The following is a 12,387-nucleotide window of genomic DNA, read 5'->3' as shown; positions in this document are numbered from 1 at the left end:
ACATGACACAAGGAAGCACTTCAAGTTAGTAAAGTGAAAGGAAATGGTTTATGGTATTAACAAAAGCATTCAAAATCCTGAACCCTCAAAATCAAAAATAAAAATGGTTCTTTCCTCAGAATTTATGTTTAAGAAACATAAGCGAAAGACCAGCAGTGAAATGGGGCTTAGATAGGATCAAGCTGAATTCCCTGCAAACTGGGAGCAGTACTGCTCTACTCTGTTTGCTATCAGCCAGAAGAGCAAGGAAAATGTTCATCATCAAACTATTTCAAGCAAATCATTACCGAAGATAGCTAGCATCTTTTCTTACTCACTTGTTGAAGAAAAGTTGGGAGCTGTTGTCTCATTTGTTCTTGAAGCTGAGGATTTCCAGCAAATAGGGGATTATTCAGCATCATCTATGGGGCAAGTGTTCAAACAATTTTAACTGGAAATATCAAACAAGTAATGTACCTTGTTTAATATTCTATCTTCCTCCAAATGCCCAACCTGGCACTTCAAAGGAAGGAAGGTAGAACATAAATAAAAAAGGAGAAGTGGAAATACTGTCCATAAGAGAGATTTCCAGGGCAAAAACAAAAAACAAGGCATCTTCTCTCTCAATGAGCATGGTATGATAATGACATGCAATATCCTAAAAAGTAAAAACAATCACTTTTTTAGGCTTCTCCCTGAGCAAAGATGAATTTCTGCCTTTCAAGCAAAAATAGGGAGTTAACTGGCTCTTGTGAAAAAACATTTTCTGCTACACTGACAGAATAAACATCAAAACATGGAACTATGTACATGGCTTGCTTAGAAACCTCAACACCCAAGTGGCAAGCACAGAAAAAACCCAGATCTGGAACCACTGTATCTACCTGTATCTATCTATCTACCTGTAATCTACTGCAAGACAGCCAATATTAGGTCCAGAAAAGTAACACCACAGAACAGCAACCAACTTGTCAGAAAAATGGAGCTGCTAGGTGAAAAATCAGCCAAAACATAACACCAACTATCCTCTGGGGAAAGTTAAAATGTTTTAAGACCTGGAAGATGTAAATACATTAGAGAACACCAAGATTAGCATCTGGATTTCACCTCACTACCACCAGAGATGAGAGAAGTGGCATATCGCCTAACCTTCAAACAGGTGTTAAGAATTTAAAAGTCAGGGCCAATGTTAGCACAGTGTTGTAATACCTGAAAATAAGATTACAATACACAATCAGCAAAACCAGAAACTAATAAATTCTCATAGCTTCGAATAAACCTTTATACCATTTCCCCCAAAGTAAAAAGTCAAAGGACAATGATTTACTAATAGCCTATTTACCTGTCCAAAGTCTGGGGTGGAAATGATCCTTGCCCTCCAGTAGTTAACCATATATAAGAGGAACTATATGTAAATACTGGAAGAGAGAAACCCCCCCTCCCTCCTTCACTTCATCTGTTGTTGCAAGGCTGATCGGTTACTTTAAACACAACAATCATAGCAAGAAATTAGACACTGTTTTACTGATACATGGAATTTATTTCAAAGAGATCAATAAGTTCACAGTAAAGTAATGGCTATTTAGGTCAACCAACCTGCTGCTTCATTTAGTAAAGCACAGTATTTCTTTTTACAAACATACTAATGAATTATCACTTCTACTTTTCAAGATCTGTGTTACTTAAACTAACCTAGAAAAAGCATGTCATCTTAAGTTTTATTTGTTTTCCTCAAAAAAATTTTTCGTTTGATTAGGATATTTCTAACTTACCTGACTTCGTCACAGTTAATAATTTTAATGCTTCAGACAATATCTGAATACATAAAAATCAAAAGCAAAATAGAAAAACTATAAAACTGTCACATTTTGGTTATTAAAGTACCATGTTTAACTGGAAATGTACTTGCTTAAATCATATTGCATAAGCAAGATCACATCCAAGTATTAGTTGGCCAAATATACACCTACAGACATACGAATAGGAATGTTCTACATGCAACACTTCCACATTTATTTTAAACAAATGCAAACATTTCAGCTTTATTCACTATCAAAAATATCTCTGAATACATTAAACGTAGGCATTTAATAGTAGCAACTTGGTCGGGTAACTTTCCTATGACTAACATAACCTTTCATAAACGCACTTTGTATCTATGATATGCCAAATTTTAAATATGAACGTTTTCCTAAAAACTTGCTCTGTATTTACATCCAATGCTATCTCATTGGATTCCATTCCCCCTACCCCAACCCAGGGCTATCACACCAAGCTATATCTCCAGCCCTTTTTAATTTTCAGACAGGGTCTCACTAAGTCACAAGTTGCAAAAGCTCGGCTTGAATGTGGGCAGGTCTTCCTGCCTCAGCCTCCCACTGTGATGGAATTACAGTTATGCACCACCACACCCAGCTCAATTTTAGAACTTTTTGGGGGCAGAAATTACTAAGAAAGATTATATCTCAAAGACATCTGCCATATACTTTTATCAATGTGATCTTACAGTTTAGACACTAAAAATCTTTTCATCTGACATAATGAAGGTTTTTAAAATGGGATTATGTATAAAGGGCCACATGTGTATTAGGCAAGGACTCTACCACTGAACTACATACATTCCCTGCCCTATCTACCTACCTTTTTATTTTTGAGACAGTGTCTCCCTAAGTTCCCAGGATGGTCTCAAACTAGCAATCCTCCTACGTCAGACGCAAGCAACTGAGATTAGAGGCATGTACTACCACACCAGACCAGAAATTACTTTTAATAAACAGGCAATATAAACTACAGATAACCAAGGCTTATTTCACATTCCCCTGGTTTTTAAGCCCACTGATGTATAATTACCGAGGAAACTTGAGGCACCTAAGTATCTAATGCAGTTATGTCAAAATCCTCTAAGGAGGGGGCTTTGAAACCTAAGCATCAATACTATTTTTAAAGCTCCCCAAGTGATCCTGAATGATTCGGCCAGTGTTGAGAGTCACTAATTTTCTTACTTACAGTCTTTTCACAAACAAATTAAAAAATTAATAAAAGATCAGTATCCTAACTCGAGTAGAGGGACCTATGTTAAAAAGAATGACAACAGTATTCTCACAACCCCTCCTTTGCTTTCAATGAACAATTTCAGGCTGATTTATAGGTACAATGTTTAGCATGACCATCATGATCTGAAAAATATAATTACATTCGAGCATTTCAACTGTATTGACATTTTTCTTCATCACTTTTAGGATTCACATTTCACTGAAGACCGTATCTTCAAGAAACAACGTGAAACTTTTACACTCACCTTGTCATTCATCATGTACAGATAACAACATAAATCTGCACTACACTCTAAGCCGATGAACAGCACATTGTAGTCAATGAATGGTAGAAATGCTATTATGTGACATATAATTATTGCAAAGAAATGACTGTCCAAAACACTGGGGATATAGTTTACCTACATTTCTAGTGCAGTAAGAACACACAAACAAAAGTGCCAGAATCCATCACTGGACTAGGTTATTACTTCATGCACTGTGCAGTCCTTTCTAATGCAATTCCAAACTCACCTGAGCAGCAAGGTCAGGGTTCTGGCTCAGGGACTGCATCATGCTTCTCATGTAGGGGGCAGACAACATGTTCTGCATAAGCTGTGGATTTTCAGTTATTTGTTGCAACAAGCTCTGCATCCCTGGCGTGTTGAACATACTAGCTGAAAGTTTGTTGTAGAAAAAAAAGACAAATTAAGGAAGACATAAACGAAAGTTAGAACTTACAATACACATTACATGTAAATTTTAGCAACTATGGGTGAGTATAATCTATTAATAGGGGTTCACTCCATTTGGCTTTAATTACCCACAGTCACCTTTGGTCCCAAAATATTAAATGAAAGAAAGATCCTGGAAATAATACGACAGGAATTTTAAACTGTCCTAAGCAGCACGACGTCTCTCACTCAGGTCCCTGCTCTGTGCCCACTGTGCAGCACAGCCGCAGTGCAGGTGCTGCCTATCTGTCCATTACAAGCAGGGCTGGTATCCCGCAACCCTTATTTACTCAGTACCAAAGCACAAGAGCTGCGTCGCTGCCTAGTGAGAGACACAATGTGCTCTCCTAAGGAAAAAGGTGAAGGTTTATGACAAGAAAAAAAAATCACGATGAGGCTGCTAAGATCTACAGTAACAAAAAAAAAAAAAAAAAACTGTCTCTAAAGTTGTGAAGAAAAAGAAGTTCATAACTAGTTTTGCTGTTATTCCTCAAACTGCAAATTATGGCCACGGTTCATGGTAAGTACTTAATTCAGATGGAAAGAAAAAGCATTAAATTTGTGTACATGTATGTGTAACAGGAAAAATAGTATATATGGATTAGCACTCTGTGGCTTTAGGCATCTGTGAGGGGTACGGGAACGTATGCCGAAGCAGGACTTCTTTGTACACACTGAAAAATACCATTAAAAGTCTGAGCCTACTTGTCTTCCAGGTCTGAAGATCATTCTCAGTAACAATCACATTCAGCACTCACGGTCACACTGAAGAATGAAGGAAACCTCTGTATTTAGAGGTGGCAAAGCCTCCACCCCGATTTTCTAGAAGTCCTGGGACAATTCACTGAGTGAAACAGCAGACTTCTTTAACGTTTAAGAAACCTCAGAGCACAGGGGCGAAGCAGCATCTGGACCTACATTACCTAGGTTCAAACCCATCCTAACTACGTAAGCTTGGGCACATTACTTAGCTTCTTCACAATTCCATCTCCCCATCTGTAAAATGGAGAAAACGTCACTACTTTACAGAGTGGCTGTGACCACTTTTTTCTTCTCTTCTTTGCAGGGAGCTACAGCTAGCTACATTCACATGAATTCAATGTGATGACTCACCTATTTAGGCAAATTCTGTTTGGAAACTAACTTCTGTCCAGATTTTCAACTGCTGACTAGAAAACTTATGTTGACTTAACTAGTCATTAGCTTTTTCCTTTCCATTTTGTTCTTCCATTTAACATACTTTTACTGGACTTAAAACCCTTGACTCTCCCACATATCTTTAAGTTTTATTATGAATCTGTTGTTTATAATGTTTCCTATTTTCTCAAGTCGGAAATTTCAATTTAGTTTTATTCCCTACAGCAGTGTCCAGGAATATTGTAAAACAAGTTGGCAAACTACAGGAGGGCAGATCTGACCTACAAACTTTTTGTACAGCTAATAAGGTAAAAATTTTACATTTTTAAGTGGGTAAGGAAAAACAAGTCTAGTGAATATAAATATTTTGTGAATTGTGCCAAGTATCTGAAATCCAAATTTCAGTGTCTATAAATACCATTTTATTAGACCATTCATTCAAACTCATGTACTGTCCATGGGTGCCTTTGTGTTAAGAAAGCAGAGATAGGAACATATGTAACAGGTTGTGGCAAAAATCACTGCTTCACACTGCAGATCAGTGTGCCACAAATCAGTGACTCAGTTATAACTCGTGTCACATAGAACTGTCCTTGTAATTACCAGTGCGTACCCATCATGTCAAAAGAAAAAAGGTAAATGGACTACAAGTGTCATGTTTTCAAGGCACAGTAAGTTATCTTACCAAATGAGAGAAAAACATTGTTAATTATGTAATGGCATTAAAGAATATATAGCACACATAGATACTATAAGACTAACAACATCATAGTATTCCTTACTTATAGGAAAGCAATGATCAGAAAAATTATAAAATTAAAATGAAGTATCTCAGTGCAGCTAAATGTCTTTGCAAAAGGAAAAGCTGAAAATAAGGCTGCAACCAAAGTTAAGTTCCTCAGTGCCTTGTTAGTCAATCAAGGCATGTCATCAGCAGCCAAACAGATGTACAGCCTTTGAGGAGAACCACCCCATCCAAGAATTCGAGATATTGGGCACAACACCAACTCAATTTAAAAACACTGCAAATGATTCTGAACGGTATTCCTTGCTTCTTCATGAGTCAACAAATGTTACTTTCAATGTGAAGATTAATCTGCAATGCAATGGCATGCTAAATGCAAATGCATCTAATAGAATTCTATAAATGCCTTTCAAACTGATGAATATACATACTATTAAAACCATATACTTTGGGAATGAACTCATACTTCAAAGGACACAGAAGTCTGATCACATCAGTACTAACAGATGAACATTTGCAAAACTTTAATACAGAACACTGTGGCCCCAATTAAACAAAATCTTATCCCCTAAAAGTCCATTCTTCTCCTTAGTAGCTATTTTTGAGTAAAATACTTGATTAGTGCTGTATTATAATGTTACCATAAAAAATGGGGTGATTTCTTTCCTTGTGATAAAATAGTCCCAATTTTGCCTGTTGGCACAACCTTTAAAACATCTGGCCACTCCTGCTCTAAGATTTCCTCACTTTCAAGATTAAGGGCTTGCAGGAAAAGATGAGTCAGGAATTTCACCTTTACATGTGTATACATATAGGTATTATGTGCCAAACTTCAAAGAACTGAGTAAATATCTTAGTAATGTATAAATATTTTGACAATTTGACAGAATATGTTCATTTCCTCTGACGGGAACATCAACATGAAACACTGGAACATTAGCAAAATTAGCAAATTAAAAACCTCAGTAACAAGTTGTAAAACTGAGTTTTTGTTCATTAGACAAAAGCTGCTACTATCGACAACTACATTATTTGAAAAAACACTCAACAGTCTATTAGGGTATCAGTTAAAATCTCTGCTCTGTAATTTTAAAGTGGAACAATGAATCTCTCCCTAAAGGACAGTAAGAATGAAGTCCATAAGCAGAATACAGGGTTTTTTTTCTTGATTTAAAAATGGTACTACTGGAGCTGGGTGTGGTGACGCACATAATCCCAGCACTCCGGAGGCTGAGCTAGCAGGATTGCCGTGCGTTCCAGGGCAGCCCATGCTACACATTGAGTTCAAGGCCAAGTCCTGTATTACAAAGTGAGATCCTGTCTCAACAGAACAAACAAAAGGTAGTACTACTTCCATGTTTATTATAAACCTATATTATATCTAGAAACCGCAAGGTGCACACTGTATTTTATAAAAGGGTATCTACCACTGTGATCGTCAGTTGCTCTCACCACTCTCATTCTTCAATCAGCAATTTTTTAAAAGAGTTACAGCAACAGAAAACTAACACAAGGACTAAAACTGTTACTCTAATGATATTGGACCTAATTCATGGATAAAATTAGCACCTGCTTCTTTAACTATGAATAGTTGGAAAAGAAGATACCACAATGAGGTACAGTGGTGCACACCTGTAATCCCAGCACTTGGGAGACTCAGGCAGCAGGATCATGAATTCAGGGTTAGCCTCAGTCATATAGGAGAACCCTGCTTTTTAAAAAAATCCATTTATTAAGTCTTGTCCAGAGAAAAGTGGACAGAAGTAAACTTCTTACCATTTGTACAACATAATCTCTGGACACACTGCACAAACAGATCTTAAAAACCTTGCCATAAACACATGGAAACTTGATTTTTAATGAGCCTCATCTAGAAAAGGAAACCAGACTAAATTCAGGGAACACATGCTCTAGCAACACCACCAGCGATAATGTGTTCCCTCCTGCGCTAAAGCTTATTACTGATGAATGAAGTCCATCACCTACTTCTGTAACACTCTCTTATAAGCACGTGAAAATACAAGACTGCCCCTGCAGATCTTCCGTCACCTTTCCCATTACACTGCCCCCAGGTGATTAACCTTCACGTGTTTGAAGAGACCTTTAGAAAACAAAAATTTTGTGCTTATTACTAGATCTAAGCATAGGAAACCACCGGGATTATTGCACTTCAGGCTCCAAGGATCTGCCCAAAGACACCAGAAGCAACCACAGAGGAAATAAACTATGCTCACTGAGAAACAAGCAAGCAGAAGCTGTTCACTATAAACCCACATCCAAGCCCAGATCCAGGCCTTAAGAGTCATACATCTAAATGGAATCAATATGCTATAGTCTTTTTGGTCTTTTTTTCACACTACTGCTATGAACACAGAGCAAAACTAAAGAAAGCACAACGCAAACATATTCAACAAGAACTCCAACAAGAATTATTTAAGGGTGAAGCCAAGACCAATCTCTCCCAGAACAACATAGACACAACACCCGTGACTCCTAACTGTACCCATACTCGAAGTTTAGTATTATACAGATCATCTGACTTCATTCCAACTCAGCAGATGCCCCAATTTTAAGGTCTCCAGACACTACACTGTCAGTCACCTCCAAGATCCAACTATGTACTGTGCTTAGTCCATTTTGAAACCTTAAGTTTGTTTTCCACATTTGAATTCTAATTCTTTGTGCTATTCAGCTGTACAAAGTAGAGTGGAGTGCAGCTAACCACGAAAAAGTCACATATATTGTAATGATTCCCATACAAGACCAATACAGAATAAACTAGACACACAACATGGGTAGATTTCAAAACAGAGTGAAAGAAAACGAGACTCCCTCCCCCCACCAAAAAAACTATATATTGCATCAATTCCACTTATATGAATTCCTAGAACACGGAAAACTAATTGAAAATGGCAAAAGGAATTTATAATGGCTGCCTATATGGCAGGAGAACTGAAAAGCAAGTATAAAAACAAATTTATTCGGGTGACAAAAATGTTTCATGTCTTATTTAGTACAGCGGTAACCTGGATAAAGTCATGGAATGTTCAAAACTGCATATCAAAATCTATGTAAGTTACATCTCAATCAAAATCCTTATAACCAAGCTAGTAAGGTCAGTTCTCTCTCCCCGCCCCTTTTTCTTTATCCGTAAGTGGATAGTTGCCTTATTTATGTTTTCTTTTGGTCACCTCCTCAGCCATCATTTTACATGTTCTGGGTTACCTGAACAACCCATAATCAAGCTCCCTCCACTACTTCTGGCTTCCCTAGTCATGCTCTGCAACTGGTAACTAGGATAATCCCATTACTGCTTTTAAAATTTTGCAGGTACAGCATGTAATTATGCATAGCACATTGACTATAATACTAACATACTAAATACTTTAAAATTGCTAATAGACTATTCTCACTCAAGAAAAGAATAAGCATATGAAGTGACATATATATGTTAATCAGCTTGATTTAATCATACTACAATGTACATAAGTCAAACACCTTGCACTCTATGGAGTATATTTTATCCTCCCTCTCAAAACAATACCCCACAAAACTTACAATGTGGAAAAGATACTTCACAAAAGGCATGTATGTATTTAATACATAAAAGCACAAACACACAAAGAACTGTATAGCAGTATTTTCATTATTATGTAAGTCAGGACAATGAAAAACTCACGAATTATTATATACATACCTCCTACTCCAGGCACCAAATTTGGCCCAGTAGTACTCTGCCCAGCAGTGCCACTGGTAGCACTACTAGCAGGGCCACTCACTGTGTTGGTGGTGCCACTGGAAGCTGAAGAGCTCTGGGAAGTCTGTGGAGCCCATGGGTTGGGTAGTGGATCTCTGTTTTCTATACGAGAAGGCTGACTACCTTCACCAGAAGATGTATTGCTCACTAAGGAAGCAAATGGATTACCACCAAACTGTAAATAAAAGACACAACAATCATAAAGAAAATTTGTATTATAACAAATATGGAATAAAATAACAAGTATGGAGCTGTTTTCCAGTGCAATCACATTCCCTATGAAAACACCCCTCAGTAACACACAACATGTGTGGTAGACAGAGCTACTCCCAGGGCCTGATCCTGGAGGTGGTGGGTCACCTGCTCTTGCGCAGCACTCAGCATCGGCTCCTGAATGTCTGTGTACATGCGGCGTAGAGCATTGTATCCCCCTGGGATACTTTCTAGGTTGCTCAAGGCTCTGTCCTGGTTTCGCATCATTTCCTGCATCATTGCCGGATTCCTGGCAAGTTCTAATGTCTAAGAAAAAGATTTCCAGTTTAACAAAACACCGAAATACACACATTTCCCTATATTAAACAGTGTTATACTTTACAAGTGGCCCATGTTTTGCACTAGGAGGCTCATGAACTAAGGCCCTGAACACTAGACCAAATCAGAATGGTGTCAGGCCAGGCTTGGTGGCATACGCCTGTAATCCCAGCACGCGAGGCCGAGGCAAGAGGATTGCTATGTATTTGAGGATAACCTCAGCTAGATAGTGAGTTCAGAACCAGCCTGAATGGTGTAGTGAGACCCTATTTCAAAAATAAAACAACAGCAGCAACAAAACCAGAATGGTGTCACTTATGTTAAGTGCTACATGATCAAACGAAACTTTAAAAAAAGTTACTTTAAAAAATATAACAGGAGATTCTAGTTAACCTGAATCAGCATAACTACCTTTAAGGAAAGTGGTTTGCAACAACCAATCTGCTTTTTGTTCCATTTCTACTTTCTTCTGCCTTCTCTGATCTCCTACAAGCAAAATTCCTTTACACTCAGTGCATGGAAACACTCAATTTTATAGAATGAAGCGCTATCAATTCTAGAATCATGAATGAAAGTTACTAGAGCTTTAAAAGCAAAGAAAAAGAAAGTTACCAGAGCTTTAAAACAAAAATTTTGTAGTATTAATCCAGAACATCATTTTAGCCAGGTATGGTGGCACACGCCTATAATCTTAGCACTTGGGAGGCTGAGGCAGGAGGATTGCTGTGAGTTCGAGGCCAGCCTGGGCTACAAAGTGAGTTTAAGACCAGCCTGAACACATAGTGAAACCTTGTCTCAAAGACGACAAAATATAAAAAGAAAAAGAAAAACAACATTTTAAATAGTCGCTGGTGGATTTCAGCTCAAAAAGCAAACTATCATTCAAATACTATTTAGAAGGAAGCACTTGGTTATGAGTGAAACCGCCCATCTCCAGAACTGGACTTGTTTCTTACACCTTTAAATAAATTATTTAAAATTAACTTTCAAATATAGCAGAAAATCCAGAGTTCAAATAATCTAAATTTAATATTTGTTGAGGTTACGGCCAAACAAGAATTAGGACTTTACTTTAGCTTGACAGTATACATAACATCATCTCTGTAATATGGAACATTAAATAACAACAAATACACAACTTTTTAGCTAAACGAACGAATTTGCCGCTTACTTGTCTCATTATATCTGGATTATTCAGCATATGACTAATCTCTGGGTTTCTCTGTATCAACTGCTGCATCTGTGGATTAGCCATAATTAACTGCCTCATCAGGTCAGGATTTGAGAGCATGCTCTGGACAAAAGGATTTTCCATGATCTGGACCATCATTTCAGGGTTGGACAAAAGCTGTCGCTGCATTTGACTCTGTAGTTCGGAGAAGTTGGTAGTATTCAACCCCAAGCTACTCAGACCTGCAAGCCCTCCAAGGCCACCTAAGAGGATAAGGAAGGAAAAAAACAAATTGACGCAGAAACTTTATCATCACGACTGTGCTAAAATATGATTATGCAAAATTATTAACTGATTCAATATTCCACTGCAAGAAGCCATTTTAAAGCTGGGCATGGTGGCACATGCCTTGTAATCCAAGCACTCAGGAGGCTGAGGCAGGAGGATTGTTGTGAGTTCAAGACCAGCCTGGGCTACAAAGTGAGCTCAAGGCCAGCCTGAACTGCATAGCGAGGCCCTGTCTCAAAAAAATTTAAAAAAACAATTCCTATTACTTACACATTTTTAATTCCTGTAACTGAAATTAGCCAGAAGTGTATACTTTGAAATTTAAATGTAAGTGATCAAAGCCAAAAAACATTTTCATGTTTGTAGTAAAATACAGGAGAGGTAATCAAAGCATATAGTAAATGTTTAAATTCTAATTTATGACAGTAAAAGATACCTTACCATTAATGCTCCTCAAAACCTCCCCTAACTTTAAACACACTTACCCCATCATCATTCTTGCCCCTTCCTTGCTAACAGCTGTGGAAGTTCTCTTCCATTAGTATCTTTACAAGGTGTGATCAAAACTACTGTGAATGCTACTGCCAAATGCCATCCAATTGGAAGGCCACCTTATAAACTCATCATGGTGTATCCTCACCTACCTTATTCACTGGATCTGGCACCACGCAACTTCTGGCTCTTCCTCCAAGTCAAAAGGATTATGGAAGGTAAACACTGGGGATATTGCTCAGTGGTAGAGCTCTTGACCAGCATTTACATGGGACAAGATTTCTAATAATCTCTTTCCACAATACTAGTTTAAATTTGGAAAGTAGAATTCACCTACAAGATCGGGTTAGAACAGAGCTACTGCTATGAAGATGAGAGCAAGGACATAACTACAGAAATAGGTAACTCTTAAAAGGCATTATATCAGAGAAACCTAATATATTTAAGAAAACGTTGAGGTAGTTATCATACAAAGTTTACTTGTGAAATTATACAACCAAACAAATGTATGCATTCCTCAC

General features: G+C 37.6%; 1 protein-coding gene across 2 annotated transcripts in view; it reads right to left on the bottom strand.

The window, feature by feature from the left end:
• Positions 1–12,387, bottom strand: part of Ubqln1 (ubiquilin 1) — a 41,996-nt gene that overhangs the window by 5,709 nt on the left and 23,900 nt on the right. Inside the window, exons 4-8 of one of the 2 annotated variants that reach the window (XM_005387960.2) lie at positions 11,087–11,349; positions 9,745–9,903; positions 9,325–9,559; positions 3,546–3,688; positions 318–401 (exon numbers count right to left, since the gene is read on the bottom strand). In XM_005387960.2, the coding sequence (XP_005388017.1) occupies positions 318–401; positions 3,546–3,688; positions 9,325–9,559; positions 9,745–9,903; positions 11,087–11,349 (884 nt within the window). The remainder of the gene's footprint in view (positions 1–317; positions 402–3,545; positions 3,689–9,324; positions 9,560–9,744; positions 9,904–11,086; positions 11,350–12,387) is intronic. The other variant, XM_005387961.2, reaches the window with a different exon arrangement.

The sequence above is a fragment of the Chinchilla lanigera genome, unplaced genomic scaffold, assembly GCF_000276665.1.
Source record: "Chinchilla lanigera isolate Chin_1 unplaced genomic scaffold, ChiLan1.0 scaffold00031, whole genome shotgun sequence".
In the NCBI taxonomy this organism is placed as follows: domain Eukaryota; kingdom Metazoa; phylum Chordata; class Mammalia; order Rodentia; family Chinchillidae; genus Chinchilla; species Chinchilla lanigera.
The sequence above is the reverse complement of the archived record's forward strand: the minus strand, read 5'-3'. Positions and strand labels throughout refer to the sequence as shown.